Source organism: Pseudonaja textilis, chromosome 10, assembly GCF_049901715.1.
Source record: "Pseudonaja textilis isolate UNSWEBS1 chromosome 10, rPseTex1.2, whole genome shotgun sequence".
Lineage (NCBI taxonomy): Eukaryota > Metazoa > Chordata > Lepidosauria > Squamata > Elapidae > Pseudonaja > Pseudonaja textilis.
In genome coordinates, this window is record NC_141999.1 from 20,338,718 (window position 1) to 20,355,246 (window position 16,529).

At 44.9% G+C, this 16,529-nt stretch overlaps 1 protein-coding gene and 1 long non-coding RNA gene across 5 annotated transcripts in view; both read right to left on the reverse strand.

Annotated features, from left to right (window-relative positions):
• Window positions 1–16,529, reverse strand: part of LOC148124962 (uncharacterized) — an 88,713-nt gene that overhangs the window by 2,086 nt on the left and 70,098 nt on the right. The window lies entirely within an intron of this gene.
• On the reverse strand, window positions 554–16,433 carry XRCC1 (X-ray repair cross complementing 1). 3 transcript variants are annotated; one of them, XM_087940043.1, is made up of 17 exons: window positions 16,291–16,433; window positions 14,333–14,425; window positions 13,316–13,423; window positions 12,546–12,704; window positions 11,315–11,395; window positions 11,087–11,204; window positions 10,525–10,646; window positions 9,757–9,880; window positions 9,044–9,272; window positions 8,793–8,909; window positions 8,612–8,708; window positions 7,438–7,612; window positions 6,204–6,258; window positions 5,498–5,643; window positions 5,038–5,128; window positions 4,249–4,324; window positions 554–3,218 (listed from the first exon to the last, which is right to left on the reverse strand). In XM_087940043.1, exons 1-17 carry the CDS (start codon window positions 16,339–16,341, stop codon window positions 3,105–3,107), a joined length of 1,956 nt encoding a protein of 651 aa, XP_087796169.1. In that variant the 5' UTR covers window positions 16,342–16,433; the 3' UTR covers window positions 554–3,104. The 3 variants fall into 3 exon arrangements, with proteins under 3 accessions (XP_087796169.1, XP_087796171.1, XP_087796172.1); XM_087940045.1 differs by having other exon boundaries at window positions 12,579–12,704; window positions 16,291–16,424; XM_087940046.1 differs by lacking the exons at window positions 14,333–14,425; window positions 16,291–16,433 and adding an exon at window positions 13,922–13,942.

A 16,529-nucleotide genomic window follows, 5' to 3' on the forward strand; every position in this document is an offset into this window, starting at 1 on the left:
GTCTATGGAGATTCTCAGGTCAGGGTTGTCCCCAAGGTGCTTTTTTCAAGAGGCAACTGGGCTTTAGTTTTCTTTGAAGACGTTTCGCTTCCTTGGATGAGAAGCGAAACGTCTTCAAACCCAAACCAGAAAGCCCAGTTGCCTCTTGAAAAAAAAGCACCTTGGGGACTATCTAGCTCACTCCTGGACGTTGTATTGTTGGTATGGTTTCCGAAAGTGGCTTAAACATCCACCTGGGGCTCTACAAACAAGGCAAAGCCAGGGCAAAGTACAGTACACAGCTTTTACTATGCGGTACTTTACTTTCAAACCTCTCTGCCCTCGTTTTGTTTTCATTGCCTCACTTGAAAGAACTGGAAGCAGTTTAAATTCGAAATTGGAAGGACTGGAAGCCCTTTTAAGAACTGCCCCTGGTCATCTGAAGCACTAGAGGCTTGTAAAATATTTAAAAGCTTATCTTCTCACCAAGAGAAGAGGAGTCCTACTTGAGGTCACAGAGGAATATTATCTTTCCCTGGCAGCGTTGACAGGTTCTTAAAAGATGTCGCCTGGAGACTTCCATCTTGTTTTATTAAAACCATAACATGAGATAGGAAAAGAGAACAAGAATACAGTATCCCGTAGTTTTGTCGCTGGAATCTCAGAACAACTGCTGAACCAAGGTGTAAATTTATAGAAAACAAGCAAGCCCTTGAGTCTTTGTGGAACACGGACTGTACAATAGTAAAGCATTCAGCTAGTTTAGCTGCCAAGGCTACCCCTTTCTCCTTAACAATTTGGCATCATTAAAAGAGTCACTTGCAAATTCCTCTTGTGCTCTTTTTAATGTGCTCTTAAAAACTAATTTCTCGACACAAGCCTCCCTTGCAAACATTCCATCCTCTGAGACCAGGAATATGCTCTAATACAACCTTCTCCAATCCTGGCCCCTTCGAGACGTGCACATTTTCAGTCCCAGAATTCTCTAACTATTAGACTAGTTAGGGAATTCTGGGAATGGAAGTCCATAAAACTGTGGTGTCTTTTGCGGGGCAGACAGGCCTGCATAATCTGTACCAAGGAAATCCACTCAAGTTGGGAAGAACTGAGCAAACTCCATCCAGAATGGAATGTTTGTTAATATTTTAGCCGCTCCTTGTCTGGATAAGTTCTGAATTGCCAGGATAAAGGATGAGAAGGAATGAAAGTACAGCCAAAATTATTCTACTTCATGAATTTTAAAAAAAGAAGTGGTAGGAAGGAGAGCTCCCTCCTAATGAGAGGGTTGAGAGTTTCAGCACATAGAACAAAATTCAGGCTCCAGGGAAAATCTCTGGCTTCCATCTTGGAATCTTTATAAAAAAAAAACCTGCTTGAGAATAATGAATACACCGCAATTGACGAATGTCTCAACAAGAGATGGACCTCCAATTCTGCAGTGCCCATCACAAGTAAAACACTCCCACAACCGATTAACATTTTTCCTGTGAAAGCAAGGAAGTAAGAAAACCAAGAATAGAATGGCTGGTTTGATTGCGAATATAGAACTGGGAAATAAGAAACCAGCTGTAAAAATGAGGTAGATTATTCAAGACATCCCAGCCCAGTTTACAGCAACTGAAAAGTGGGAAGGAACGTGAACTTTGGGGAATGGGATGTCATTCTGAAAATAGTCTTAACCTTGAGAACTTTAAAATGCATGGACTTCAACTCCCAGAGTTCCCCAACCCGAATTCTGACTGGAGAATTCTGCTGGCTAGAGAATTCTGGGAGTTGAAGTTCACTCATTTTAAAGCTGCCAAGGTTAAGAAGCACTACTCCAAAAAGAACCTATACAAATGGTCCAATATTTTTTCCTTCCGAAGAAGCAGGAGGGGCCAAAACAATTCATAGTGAAACTGACGATGCTCTGCGGAAAACGAACAATTCCATCATGAAATTAACTAAAGCAGTTTCTTATTTTCCTACAGAGGAACTTGGGAAAAATTCCTCGAAAATGAAAGGAAGACTTCAGCCACACAAGCCTACCCCAGAAATTGTGATACGGTTAAAGCAATCATGGTTTCTTCTAATACTTCCGTTCTCAACTTTGCTACCATCGGATATCTAGGCCAGGGCTCTCCAATCTTGGCAACTTTAAGCCTGAAGGACTTCAACTCCCAGAATTCCCCAGCTGGCATAACGTTGCCAAGGTTGGAGACCCCTGATCTAGGCCAAACACCCTCCTCTTCAAATAATTGGTCAGGGAAAGTGTTCATTTAGCTGATGGAGCCCGTATGTAACACTTCTAATGAGAAAAGGGCATTTGCCAACACAAGCCAGGATTGGGCGGGGTTACGGGATGCCATTTTTCCTGGGTGTTTTTTTTTTTTTTTTTTTGAGGTGAAAAATGTGCACATGGAAGGCATGAATGCGACTTGTCGATCTCTGCATTTTATAGCAACGAGCTTGGCTTTGCCTGCAGATACAATCAACAGAGGTTTATCTACACCAATGATGGAGACAAGCCCCATCCGTACTATCGTGAAACTGAAAACACCCTAGGTGAAAAAACGGGACGGGTTTTTCTTCTGCGAAACCCCAAACTACCTGCTTAAGAAAATAAGGTTTGCTGCAGTAAGGGGTTCAGGGTATGAAAAAAAGACACGCCTGTAGGGAGAGGCAAAAATGCTCAGCCAGGACACATGCCTGAGGAGACAGAGAAGAGAAATAAGACCACCAATACTAAATGGGTAGTGAGAAGGGCAAGAAATAGAAAGGCGTGAGAAGAGGCCTGCGAATTTGTTCTGTACATTAACTTTCGCCTTCGTTGAACCCTGGGCTCTAATTTTAAGGGAGCGCCTTGTCCATCCTGGAAGATGGACTCTAGCCCTGTTCCCAGAGGCAGCCCGCAGCAAGCATTGCTTCCCAAAAGCAGACTGGCTTCCGACATGATGTGGTGGAACTGAGTGGGTGGGGGGGAACACAACGAAGACCATCCAAACCACCCCAAGGTTGGAGGGCTTCAAAGGAAGGCAATTTCTCCCAGCAGGAGTGCCCTGTTTCAACTAGCCAGGAGGCTAAGGATCTTCCCCCAAGAGAGACGAATATACATTATATACAAACTCCAGCAGGATGGGATCCTCCTATGCTCGCGGCACCACGACATACGGCTGGTGGGGAATCAGCTTCTGCCGGTCATTGCAGTTGTAGATCCAACGGGGACGCACGAAGGAAAGGTTGGGGTTCTCATTCAGAGCCTGCAGCCAAAATTAAGGAAAGAGACCATCAACAGTCTTGGAGCTGCTCGTAGTGACAGAACCCAGCCTATTTGTAGACAAGAGACTATTGAAACTGGTTAATCATCATCATCTTTTAATGCCCCCATCATCCCTTGCGGGGGTGGAATCTCGGCAACGGAATGGATCTGAGTGATCACTGGCCGGATGCCCTTCCTGCCACCAATGCGGAGGTTTTTTTCCCCAGCGGACATATTCTCATTGTTGCCCAGAGAGAGAAATAGCTGCCTCTACCTAGGATTGAACTTGCAGCCTCCTGTTTGTGAGGCGAGAGCTCAACCTGTAGGCCACCACACCACTCACTGTTGAACCAGGCTAATACCGGCATTCAAATTAATATTTTTCTCCTCCTTCTCCTCCTCCTCTTCTTTCTGGAAACTTCATCTCGTTGTACCGACTCAGGCAGTGTTTCTCATCCTTGGAACTTCAACGCCCGGAATTCCCCTGCCAGCGTTGAAGTTCACCCTTCTTAAAGTTCCCAAGGTTGAGAGACCCCGCAGGACAGCGCAATGGAATGAGCTTTTATGCCTCCTCCAATTTGCTCCATGAAAGAGGAGTCCTCCAAAAATTTCCCCTATCACCATCTCATCCACTTTTCTCCTTTCAACAATTTCATTGCACCTTATTCTGGAGCCAATTTAGCCTTGACTAAGTTCTTACATAAAAACTTCCCAGGGGTTTTTTACAGATTAACAGAGTTGGAAGGGACCTTGTAGGTCATCTAGTCCAACACCACCACCCTCTCAAGGCCAGGAGAACCCACCGCATTTCCGACAGATTCTGAACTGCAATTTAACGTGTAGTCTTCATTCCTTGCTCCTGACATGAACGATGGATCGCCAGAAGACTGGGATGACTTACTCAATGTAAATCTGACCATTCCTCAAAGCCTTCAGAATTATAGCATGCATGGTCCGATCGGTCTTGTTGAATGGATTAAAGGTCTGTCCTTTTGGGCTAGTTTCCCTGAAGCCTGAAGATCCAAGCTCACCTCGTCAAATGTGTCATCCCATTCTTGAGCCGTGATCACATAGTTTACACGCTCGTTCATGTAGTCCTCCAGTTCCCTGCAAGAAGTCAAAATGTGTGGCCTTTAGAGAGTTTTCTTCTTCTCTAGAGACAAGAAATCGTCTAGGACAGGGGTCCCCCATTCCTGGTCCGTGTGTGTGTGTGTGTGTGTGTGTGTGTGTGTGTGATTGGGCTTAGTTTTTGGGGAGGAAAATAAGGGGGAAAAATTATGCCTCTGTCTACCAGCCTTCATTGGTATTTATCTGGCTAGCGTCCTGTCAGTGTGTGAGAGTTGAGGGCTGTTTGGAAACTGAAAGAGTATTTGCTGTGTGACCAAGAAGGAGACAGCAAGAAGCCTGGGCGTGGCTTAGCTCAACTATTCTGTACTAAAGCTGCTTGCTGCTGTGAAACTAAAACGGAAACGGAAACTCCCTGCTTGTGTTTTGCATTTGGAAGAGATTTCTTTTCAGGTGGGGAGAGGGAGTGGAACTCCTTAGCTTCAGAGCCTGTTAATAAAAATAATGTAGGAAATTCTAAGGCTCTGATGGTTCATTTTGAAAAATCCTTTCTTAGTGAGCACCTAGAAGCCAAGAGGAACATATGTGCCACATTTCAAGTTTGTAGGCTTTACAGTTCTGGAGATTTTGTGATGATGCATAAGTGGTATTTCGCTTTTATGTATAGAGAGATAATGACATCTTCTACAGATGTAATGCAGCATCACATTTAGGCAATGGGACAGCCCTACAGTTATATTCCTGTAAAAACTCACCCGTTAAAAGCAATGATGTAGCGATTCAAGAGGCGTCGTTCCTGAGAAGGGAATTCACCATAAAGGAAGAAGCATTTGCCCACAAACAGATCTGGAAAGGAAAAGCAAAGATCTTGGGAGAAGTGGAACAAAGGCTGGACAACCCAAACATACCTATTAGTTCTCTAATCGTTCAGCCAGTTTCATCTAGTGGTTTAAGGCAGCAGGCTAGAGACCAGGAGATGGTGACTTCTAGTCCTGTCTTAGACATAAAAGCCAGCTGGATGACTTTGGGCCAGTCTCAGAACCTCACTTAAAAACTGCAGCCTTTAGTAATGGAAGTTATGGTCCCAGCTGACTCTCTGTATTAGATATTTATTATTTAGCTAAAGAGTAACGGACTAATAATCCCACAGATTGGAATTTCGATTAAGAAAAGAAATAAAAAGAAATACCAAACTTTAGATCAGTTTGGACAAACCTGGAAGTTCCGGGATAGGCTGATCTGGCTCCCCTTGTTCCTCAACATCCGTGTTCTCGTCAGTGGAACCAGCGTAGGGGTCATTGTCTGGTTCTGGGACTAGCCTCCGTCCACCTTGCTGCTTTTTGCGGTGCTCCTCTTCAACTCTAAGCCAGAGGAGACACGGAATCAGCTTGGGGAGAGGATCCACCACAGCCCCCAAAGGCCTCCAGGCTTCAAACCGTAGAACAGGGGTCCCCAAACTTGGCAACTTTTAAGACTTGTGGATTTCAACTCCCAGAATTCTCCAGCTAGCATCCACAAGTCTTAAAACTTGCCAAGTCTGGGGACTCCTGCCATAGAATCTAAGATGGCAAGCTCTGTTTCAGTTACTAAGTGATGCAGCTGTCAGGATTCCAGCAATCGCCCTAATTAAATCATGATTCTCAAGCCAAACTTCAAAAAACTTCGAAGGATTCATTAGAGGCGACATACTGGCCCTGCCCTGTATAGAGCCAACAACTCTGGCATATATCATTTACAGTCCCCCCCCAACCCCCCGGTGTCTCATAAACCAGATTCTTCAATTGAGCACGTTTGGGCAAAAGCTCCAGTAGTTTAGTTACTACTGAACTACTAACTACTAAAACAGGCATAGGAATATTTTATGAGTTGACAGCAGCCTGCATAGGGAGGATCAACAACCACAGATATCATTTGAACCAACCTTCTTAACTCGTCATCAGTGTCACCAGACCCTTCGTCTCCGTTGTCTTGAAGACCTAAGAGGCAGCAGAAAGGCAGAAAGGCATCACCAGCAGCCTCTTTTATGCCCCCCCACTGTCAAACCGCTGGGTAAACTGTCCTGATGACTGGTGGGAAGTGGACGGCTGATTAGCTGTCTCAGAGAAGCAAGAATCCTTCATTAACCCCTTCGACAATCTCTACAAGGTTATTCGGTTAAATCAGCGCCCTGAGCCTGGAAGGTGGTTAGATGTTCAATAAATTAACCCCAAGGGGATAGGTGACAGAAGTAAGACAACAGGCAACTGAATATAATTCTAAAAACTACTTTTTTTTTACAAAAGCCTACGTATCTGTAAGAGTGCATTCAATGATTCTTTTTGGTTTTGCATATGCCCTAACATGAAGGAAGGAAACGCTCAGTATTTAACTTAAATTGAAACTGCAGAAGTTGAAATTGTATTATTCCTGTTTTATTCTTTCTAGAATACATTCCTTTACTGATATACTGTATTTTGGGGTGTATAAGATACACTTTTTCCACCTCCCAAAAACGGATGGAAATGTCTCTGCATCTTATACAGCGAATGTTGCCGAAGCCCTGCCCAGCCGCTGGCCCCCCACTTTCGGCCTCTGCCTCCCAGCAATTTGCCTCTTTGCAGCAAACAGCAAACCTGCCTCCCAACGATCAGCTGTTTCAGGCTGTAGGGATCGCCATTGCCTATTGCTACCTCCACGCATCTCGTTTTCGGCCGGTTCCAATCCTCACCACTTGGAATGGGCCGAAAATGCGGCGCCCAGAGGTGGCAACAGGCGATGGCAATCCCTGCAGCCTGAAACAGCTGATCGTTGGGAGGCAGATCCAACTGCCAATCAGCTGCTTATGCTAATCAGGCTGTGCTGAAGCTGACCAAGCTGTTTGCTGCAAGGAGGCAAATTACTGGAAGCCAGAGGCAGATTTTTTTTTTTCTTATTTTCTTCCCCAAAAGCTAGGTGCGTCTTATACTTTGGAGCATCTTGTAGTCTGAAAAATGCGGTAAGTAAATATTGACTTTTTTTTTTTTTTTTAAAGCAATCTCTCTACTAGGTGTATAGAGAGGCACCTGAATCTTGGTTTCAACCACCCACGCCCCACTCACCACCAACCCCGCTACTATCAATGAAGGATTCTGTGGGGGCAACGTTCCCCCGCATTCCCAAATTATGCTGCACTCTACCTGCAAATTTCTCATCCCCACTGGATGCCCTTGAATTGTTGTGGGTTATGCTGTTTTGAGAGGTGGTGGGCTCCTCCTCTTCCTCCCCAGAAGACACTCTGGGTGGCACCGCCTGCGTTACTTTGGGGCTGGTGGCAGGCTTAACTTTGTGGTTGGGGCTTGGCACACTGGTTCTCTGGCACAGAAAAGACAGGATTCCATTACAGAGGAAGGCAAACTCACCGCGGCACATTTTTGAACATTTCTTTGTCATTAAGTTCTAATATTTTTTAATTTATTTATATTCCACTTTAATTATTTCTATAGTTAACACAAGACAGTGAAAATATCCAGCACACCTTCCTCCTCCTGTTTCCCCCAGAATAACAACTCTGTTGGTGAGTTGGGCTGAGAGGAAGTGATTGGCCCAAAGTCATCCAGCTGACTTTCATGGTTAGAATTCGCAGTTCCTTGCTTTCCAGCGTGGTGTTTTTAAACCACCAGACCAAACTGGCTCTCCTCACAGATTCCTGGATATCTTCCCAACAAAGGAAAAACACTCATAGAGGATTACAGTCCAATGACTTACACTAATGCCCAGGTTGCAAAATAACAGTCAAATCAGGTAAGAAAAACCTACAATGAAACTCACTTCACTATATCTCTATATATAAAAGCCAAGTACCACTCACTCATCACGAAATCTCCAGAACCATAATGCCTACAAACTTGAAATTTGGTGCTTCTAGGTGCTCGATAAGAAAGGGTTTTTTGAAATGACCATCAGATCATTACTACTTCTTAATACAGCAATTAACACGCTCTGATGCTAAGGAGTTCTACTCCCCCTCCCCACCTGAAAAGAACTCTGTTCCAACTGCCAGTTGCCTCACATTCCATTATCTCAGTTCAAACTGGCAGACGTTCCAGTCCTTCACTCAGGAGCGGCCTGGGGCTCCTTACAGTCCTAAACGTCGGTACCTCACCAAAAATGTCTATGCCTTCCACCTATGGAACTGCTTCCGGACTCAAGGCGGCGAGAGAGATATTCCCTTATGAGTTTCAGTCACCGACCACCACTGAGCCAACGGATTGTAAACCGAATTTCTCCTGCATAGCCTGATCACAAAGTTTTGTCACGAAGGACGGGAATCCAGCTAGTTTCATATAATAGAAACAAACTCATCTAGCTTACCTGTTGAGGAGTCAAAGGTCTGCGAGGCGGAGCGGGGGTCTCCTTCTCACTCTCTTCCTGTTCACTGCTGGATGAATCGGGGCCACCCATCAGGTACCTAGGAAAAGGAACCTGCCAGTTACAGTCTGAAATGAAGACAGAGTAGAAATCCACCTAGCTCCTGTTCCCCTTGACAACTCACCGTTTGCAGGGCAAGCACCGACGGGTACGGTGACAGTCCAGGATCCATTCTTTCCGTACAATGGTGCCCCCGAGCCCTTTCACCTGGCTGTATTTGGGGGTGTTGGCAAAGGCACAGCTAGAAAGAGAAACAGAGCCGCTCAGCATTGAGGGATCCATTGCAATCTATCAGGCACCGGTATGAAACCAGCCAGTTTGTGGGGGTGCATGCATGTTTTAGGAGAATAGACCCATTGGGTACCAGACACGTACATGAGGTGAGTGCTGTCAGGGGTCCAGTCTGGACGGTACTTGGCCCCCATCTCCAAGGCCTTGTCCCTTAATTCAGAGCGAAAGGGGTTCTGGAAGCCACTCAGCACGAAGACAGTACCCTGTAGGAGTTGCTGGAAAGACCCGTTGGCGGCTGTCTCCTCTGAAGACTGCGTTGGAAGAGCTTTTTTGAAAGGCAGCGTCTTCTGGGGAGGAGACGTGGAGAGAGAAACTGCAGATCAACAAAAACAAAATGCAAAGGTTAGGAAAGATGGAAACGGCAATCCTTGCTCATTCTTTGATGCAAATTACCCAGCCTGTAACAGTAACAGTCAATGCTTAGAAATCCAAACTCCAAGAAGGGGATGTGCTCAAAAATATTTACATCAAACGAATAATACTTTTCGGGGGTTATTTTAAATTGGTTTTGCTGCTTCCTTTTCCTTTTATGCTAGTTTGCATTTTAATATTTGACTCTGGAATCTAATAAAGATATAATAGTAACAAGGATAAAGTCTAACGTGCTGAAAATATTCGGTTCAGGGCTATTGCTTGTACAACTGCTTTCATCTTATCTTAGTATTGTTTGCCACTCAGAGAGACTTGTGGAGACGCTTGGCCACACAAACTATTGATTAAATAAGTAGACGAATTGAAAAAATGTTGTGTACTGCATGAAGTTTTCAACTTGCAAGTTCCCTCCTTTCTTCACACACCTTTGTGTTTTTTGGAAGGTGGGTGTGTAACGCGGGACTTATCAGGGTTAGCTTTCTTGGTTGCTGATGAGAGGCCAGCATTTTCTTTGCTGAACTCAAATTTCCTTTTGACTGGGGTGGGTTCCTGCAAAGACAAAAAAACTTAAGGCTGCAACTAATCCTAAAATACTTGGACAGAAGCTTCTCCCAACTTCATTGGATTTACTTCTAAGACAAATATAGGCTTAAGGACCCTTTTAAGATTGGCTGCAAATAATTCTAGGACCCCTAATGCTGCTCTAGTCCATGCTCCTGTGCCTAGAGAGGCGACACAGTAAGATTGTGGAATGGAAGTACAATCGTCCTTGCTTAACAACAGTAACTGGGAACAGAATCTCTGTCGCTAAGTGACACGGTCATAAAAACACATCATCATAGGACCATACCAACTTACGACTTCTAGTTGCTGTCATTTAGCAACTTATGCAACGTCACATGGTGGCCATTTGCAACCTCCTCCAGTTTCTTCATTGACTGTGAAGGTTGCAAACAGAGGTCACATGAGCATAGGATGAACTGCAACGACATAACTCCTCCAATCAACAGCGATGTTGTTACCGGTTGCAGCTAGGAAGGCCAGTTATAAGTACCACTCATTCGGTTGCTGAATGAGTGGTTATTAAACAAGGATTTTTGTTTGTTTGTTTCTCAGTTGGACAGCAAATTAAGAGAAAGGAAAAAGGTTGGAATGTTTGCCCACTCGCACGGCTTCAATTTTCTCTTCTTTACCTTGGGTGGAATTTTGGTGGTGGGCTTTTCCACTGTTGATGGTGAAGAGTCAGGAGAAAGAGATTTGTTGGTCTGTAGTGAGGCAGCAGCATAACTGGGCGAAGGCTGGTCATTCTGAGATGCTGCAAGAATAGCCATTATTATTATTATTATTATTATTATTATTATTATTATTATTATTATTATTATTATCAATTATTATTTATTTATTTATTATCATCATTGTCATCAGTTACCAATCTCAAAGTGGATGTCTATGGATGGCAAAAACACTGCAAACGCTAAAGAGCAGATAAAGCGTTAGAACGGACATTTTCAGCTGAAAAAAAGCTTCATTTCAAGAATGGCCAATGAAGAAGGTAACATCTCACTTTACCAGATTCTATTTGATAATAGCAATTAGTGTTGACAGAGCATTGCAAGAGCAAAATCTCATATATATTATCAGCTTCTAAGTCACAACAGAGAAAGATTATTGCCTGCTATTGGCTGGGATGAGAAATAGTAACTGTGATCTTTGGATGACTTTTAGGTGGGAAAAAAAAAAACTTGCGAGAATTACCTTTAGGAGGGGAGACCAGAGGTTTGCTGGCACGGCTGAAAAAGAGAGCACCAGGTTTCAGAGAGCTGGAGTTGCTATCATCCTCCTTCACCTTAAACTGGCCCAATTTGGTGACCTTCTGATGCGGGTGGAACAAAAAGAGAACGAGATGTCCAGATTTTAAAGAAGTGTGGTAAAATACAGGATCACAAATGCTGGAAGGGATCATGTAACTCAAGGGATCCTCACCGGTGAAACCGCTTTGGAATGTGTCTCACTGCTGTCTGGAGGAGAATGGAACCGCACGAAGGAAAGGCCATAAGCCAGAGACTGAAGAGAGAAATTAAGAGGATTCAGATTTAGGCAAATCAGACAGCCACAATTTGTCATTCTGTGCACGCCAACTGCCTTCTCTAATGGCAGACCACTCTCTCTCCAGAGGTGGAACACAAACCAGTTTTAAAATAGAAGGCAGATAAATCTATGTGGCTAATGAATGTTAGAAACAAGTAAGACTAGCATTACTATACCCTTCTCGGGGGACATACACAACTTCTACAATTCCCAACTCCAAAAAAATCTGAAAACTGAAATCTGGAGAGCCTTCATTGCCAGCATTAAGCCCTGGTAGGCTTAATAAGTCAACAGGAAGGTTTGACCTATTGAGAGCTTGCAATTTTCTCTTCCTAGCATGCCTTAGGGCAGGGGTGTCAAACTCAATCCCATAGGTGCCATATCAGGATCCTGTTTGCCCTTGGGGGGGCGAGGGGGGGCATGGCCTGGTTGTCACAGCTGGCTGGGTGGGCATGGCCAGGTCCCTCGTCAACTCTGAGATGACCCCACGAGACAACTCTGGGTCTGTCATGAGCCAGTCTGCCTTAGGGACAAATCTTGCTTAACATAAACGGCTAATAACTGTTACACCTTTTTTGATCCTAGAGTTTAAGTACTCTTTTGAGAGAAGTTAGCCCACTTGTAAAGTTGCAATTCAATGATTATATACATAGGAATCAGTCTCACTGAAGCCAGCGAGCTTTATTTCTGAGTAAACATTCACAAGATAAGGCTATAAAAAAAGGACCAAGGAGATTTTAGCTTGTTCAGCTATCTAGAGACCTTCATCTAGAAAAGGCATAATTGCGAACTTCTGGAAGTGAGCTTCACCTCACCTCCAGAAAGGTGAACACCCAGAAATTTGGAGTCCCATTTAGAAGAAATTAATATTCACAATTTCTGTTTGCCAGATAATCATCAAAACTGCCTGAGATCGACTTCTTTTCTTATATATAAAACGATGACTCTCTCACCTTTGAAATGCAGTTATAAGAAGGCACGGAACCCATTTGATACTAAACACAATTGCTAAAGAGTATGCTAAGAAGTACCAGCTCCTTATCAAACCTCTGAGGAAGAAATAAATGCAGGAGTCCAAGACAGACTCCAGCCAGCATCCCATATATTTTGTTTCCAAAATATAAACCTTGGTATACGGCTGGGTACAAACAATCTTAACTCGGTCCCACTTCTTCTCAGCTGTAGCCTTCACCAGTTTATCTGGCCCAAACATACGGACTCTGTTCAAGTTGGTGCCACTCTTGCTCTCTGAGGGAGACATGAAGGAGGATGTAACCAACAGCACCTGGGGTGGAATGGAAAGCACTACAATGGAGATCAAGAGGCACAGCTTTTTTGAAAATACATCTCTCACTAAATTCCAGTCTTAATCCAGAAGAGTCCTCCCCAAGCTGCCTGAGAGCGAGCAACAGAACATCAAATCACAATCGGGGCTTCTGAGGGGAGAGAGTTGCACACATTAAATACAAGGGGGAAAGCAGGGTCTCTCTTGTGCCTCTAGTGCAGGGGTGTCAAACTCGCGATGACACGTTGCCATGTGTTGTATCGCAACTTTTTCCCCCTTCCCCCCACTAAAAACGGGGATGGGGTGTGGCCAACAGGTGACACATCCAGCCTGTGGACCACGAGTTTGACACCCAGAACAGGTGACACTGCTTTGCCTAAACTGCTAAGCAGTCAGCCTGCATGGAGCCCCATACACACACCTGTATTCAAATGACGTTTGGTTTACATTGCTGGAATCCTACCAATTGTGACTGTACATATTCAAATGGAACAAAGGAAGTAACACCAAACCCCCTTCACTGAAGACACACACACACACACACACACACACACACAAATACCACTTCCATGCTGTGATGGCAACTCTCAGACGACACCGAATTCACTCACCTCATAATTCTGCTCACTGGAAGAGGCAGAGCTACCAGCCAACACTTCCACAAAGGCAGAGCCTTCATTGCCAATATCAATGCTGTGAATCTGCTCCTCTTTTTCAAACTGTGAGGGAAGGAGAATACAGTAAAAGATTGTGGAAAAAAAAATGCAGGAAAGGAGTCCTATAGGCAGGGGTGCCAAACTCACATCGTCACGGTGGCGTCACATGACGCATTGGGACTTTTTCCCCCTTTGCTAAACCGGGCATGAGTTTGACAGCCCTGCTATAAGCTCAGATCTTAACAGTTGGATATTGATTTAAACAAATACGCCCCAACCAGGTATATGACCATGCAAACAGCAAATAAAGTTATCCTATAACTAAATCAGGACCAAAGTCATCATTATCCAATTTGACTGACAGGGATTATCTAAGACAACAAGGTGTTCCTCTTCCAGCTGCTGCTTTTGCTAAGATCTTAACAGTATCTGATTTTGAGGAGACTGGTGGAGGGCTGAGCATACAGTAATGCACTGCAGAACCATGGGAATAGGAAAATTATGAAGAAATTCTAAATACTACCTGAAAAGCATTTATTTCTGTTATATATATATACATACATGCATACATATACATGTGAGTGGTGTGGTGGCCTAGAGGTGGAGTTCTCTCCTCACAGTCAGGAGGCTGTGAGATATTTCTCTCTCTGGGCACACACTGAGAATATGTCTGCTGAACAAAACTCCGCATTGGTGACAGGAGGGGCATCTGGCCATTAAAACATTCTGCAAGCTCCATTCAGTTGCCCAGATTCTACCCTGCAAGGGATTATGGGGTTGTTAAATGGAGATGATAGATAGACAGACAGACAGACAGACATGGATAGGATTGGGTTTGGAAGAACTATAATTTATACACATACATCTGTAACAGTATAAATATGCTTACAGCAAGTTGTCCTACTGCAAGTATTCCAACAACTGCAGAAAGTGTTGGGGACAAATCTCACCAAGGGATTAGCAGAAACTCACTTGTAATATGACAGAGACTTGCTTTTCCCCAGCCTGGGCAGCCTTCCACTTGCGATAGGTGTCAGCCTTGAGCAGGTTCTCAGCACAATGCGTCTGTGGACAGGAAAAGAGGCTACATCAATGGCAAGAAAACAATCCTATCCATATTCAATCCTATTCTTTACTCCTTATCCCGTTTTCCTTTCCTCGTTCCCCAATGGTCTTATACATGGACTGGATTTACCCAGCACTCTTTAAATCCATCAGAAAGCACAACTGCTCTCTTTCTGGAATTTCTCAACCTCGGTAGCATTAAGATGTGTGGATTTCAATCCCCAGAATTTCCCGGCCAGTTTCTGGAAAATTGAAGCCCACATATCTTAAAAGTTATCAAGGTTAAGAAACCCAACTGAGCTCTATTCTGGCTTACAGTAATGCGATGGCCTAACTTCGTGTAACAGGCAAAACGGACCATCTCAAACCCAGTTCAGTCAAGCGTGTCATGCTAATCCAGCATAATGGGGTTGAATTGTCATCCTAAATCGAGGACTACCTGTACTATGACAGTCCTAAGCTACCTATTCCCCAAAAGGCAAGCTAGAAAAAATGGTGCTTCAGACTCGCAGACATCCCTTTTTTCTCTCTCTTATGACCCCCCCCCTTCTTCTTCTTCCCCTCTCTGTGTCTTTTTGATTAGGTCCATCCAACACACCAAGCCCCTAAATGAGGGGATCACAATGGTTTATTCCTATTACATCTCAGATGCTCAATGTCTACGGAGAGTCTCAATCTATCTTGCTTGTCCCCAAGGTGCTTTTTCAAGAGGCAACTGGACTCTCTTGGGTTTTCTTGGAAGACATTTCTCTTCTCATCTCAAAAGTGTTTTTTTGAAAGAGGCAACTAGACTTTCTGATTTTTCTTTGAAGGCGTTTCGCTCCTCATCCAAGAAGCTTCTTCAGCTCTGACTGCATGGTGGGAAACGGAAGGATGTATATTCCTTGCAGACAGCTGGACATTTGCATTCTTTCAGCAAGTCGTTGAGGCCCCTTGGAGATTTATCTTGTTCATGGGGGTGCAAATGGGTGTGGAGCCTTCTTGGAACAGCTGAAAGTATGCTGAAGATTGGAGATAGATGTTACTGTATCCCTCCCCCTCTGTTGAGACAGCGCTGTTCAATTTCGACACCGATGGCCCCTTTGACCCCTCTTTCAAACCAGCAGCCTTCTCTGTCCAAAATGCGGACTTCACTGTCTTCCAAAGAGCGGCCTTTGTCTTTCAAATGAAGATGGACTATCTAATCCATCTAATGGACTATCTTTCAAATCAAGATGGACTATCGAATCTAATCCTGATGGGTTTGTTCTCCTAGGTTGTGCCATGAGCTTATGAAGTGGTTGTTTCGTTTCCCCATCGCTTCTCATCCAAGAAGCTTTAGAAGTGGAGTCCAGTGGCCTCTCTTGGAAAAATCCCAGATGCCGAAACCAATCATCCAAGTTAATGCTTCAGGCGATGGTCAGTTTCCCCATCCATCCTGACTGACCATTAGCTGGGTTCCCCCCAACACACTGGAGCCCAAAGTAGCCATTCTGGCTTTTGTCTGGTTTAGGTATCATAAGGAATGCAGGCTGCATTGTCTGAGCCAGGGTCTTCAACGTTGGCCACTTTAAGCCTGGAGGACTTCAACTCCCAGAATTCCCCAGCCAGCTGGCTGGGGAATTCTGGGAGTTGAAGTCCTCCAGGCTTAAAGTGGCCAACGTTGGAGACCCCTAGTCTGTACGGTTTCCCATTCCCCCATTCCACCCCCGAAGCCACCGGGAGGCTCTTCCAGGCCCGGCCGCCCCCTTATCCAGCTCCCCACCGCCCACGCCACCTCACAATGGCTGGCTCCATCCCACAACTTAACAGCTCCCTCTCCCCCCACCCCCGCGGCTGCCTTGCTCCCCGAGCGGAGGACGACGCCCCCGTGGAAGCCGCGCTACCGTGTCGGAGCTGCTCGCGGATACCACATGTCGAATCTCGATCTCCGGCATCGCCCCGCCACTTTCTGTCACCCGCCGTCACCCGGCGGCAAAACTCCGCCAAAGCGCCGGAAACGGGCGCTCTATGCCCTCCCGGACGCTCGTCTCTATGGTCCCTCCCGCCTGTGCCCTTTGGCGTCTCCGCGCGCAAACTCAAATCGACGTCTGTCTAAAAAAAAAAAAACGCCGTGCGGTTTTAG

Bases quoted from the DNA above. Each gene is read 5' to 3' on its own strand.
- XRCC1 (XM_087940043.1), bottom strand. From the start codon at position 16,341: ATGCCGGAGATCGAGATTCGACATGTGGTATCCGCGAGCAGCTCCGAC. The intron at 9,273-9,756 runs GTGTGTGAAGAA...GTTGATCTGCAG, and splicing joins ACCTTCCAAAAAACACAAAG to TTTCTCTCTCCACGTCTCCT. The intron at 7,613-8,611 runs GTAAGCTAGATG...TTTCTGTGCCAG, and splicing joins GACCTTTGACTCCTCAACAG to AGAACCAGTGTGCCAAGCCC.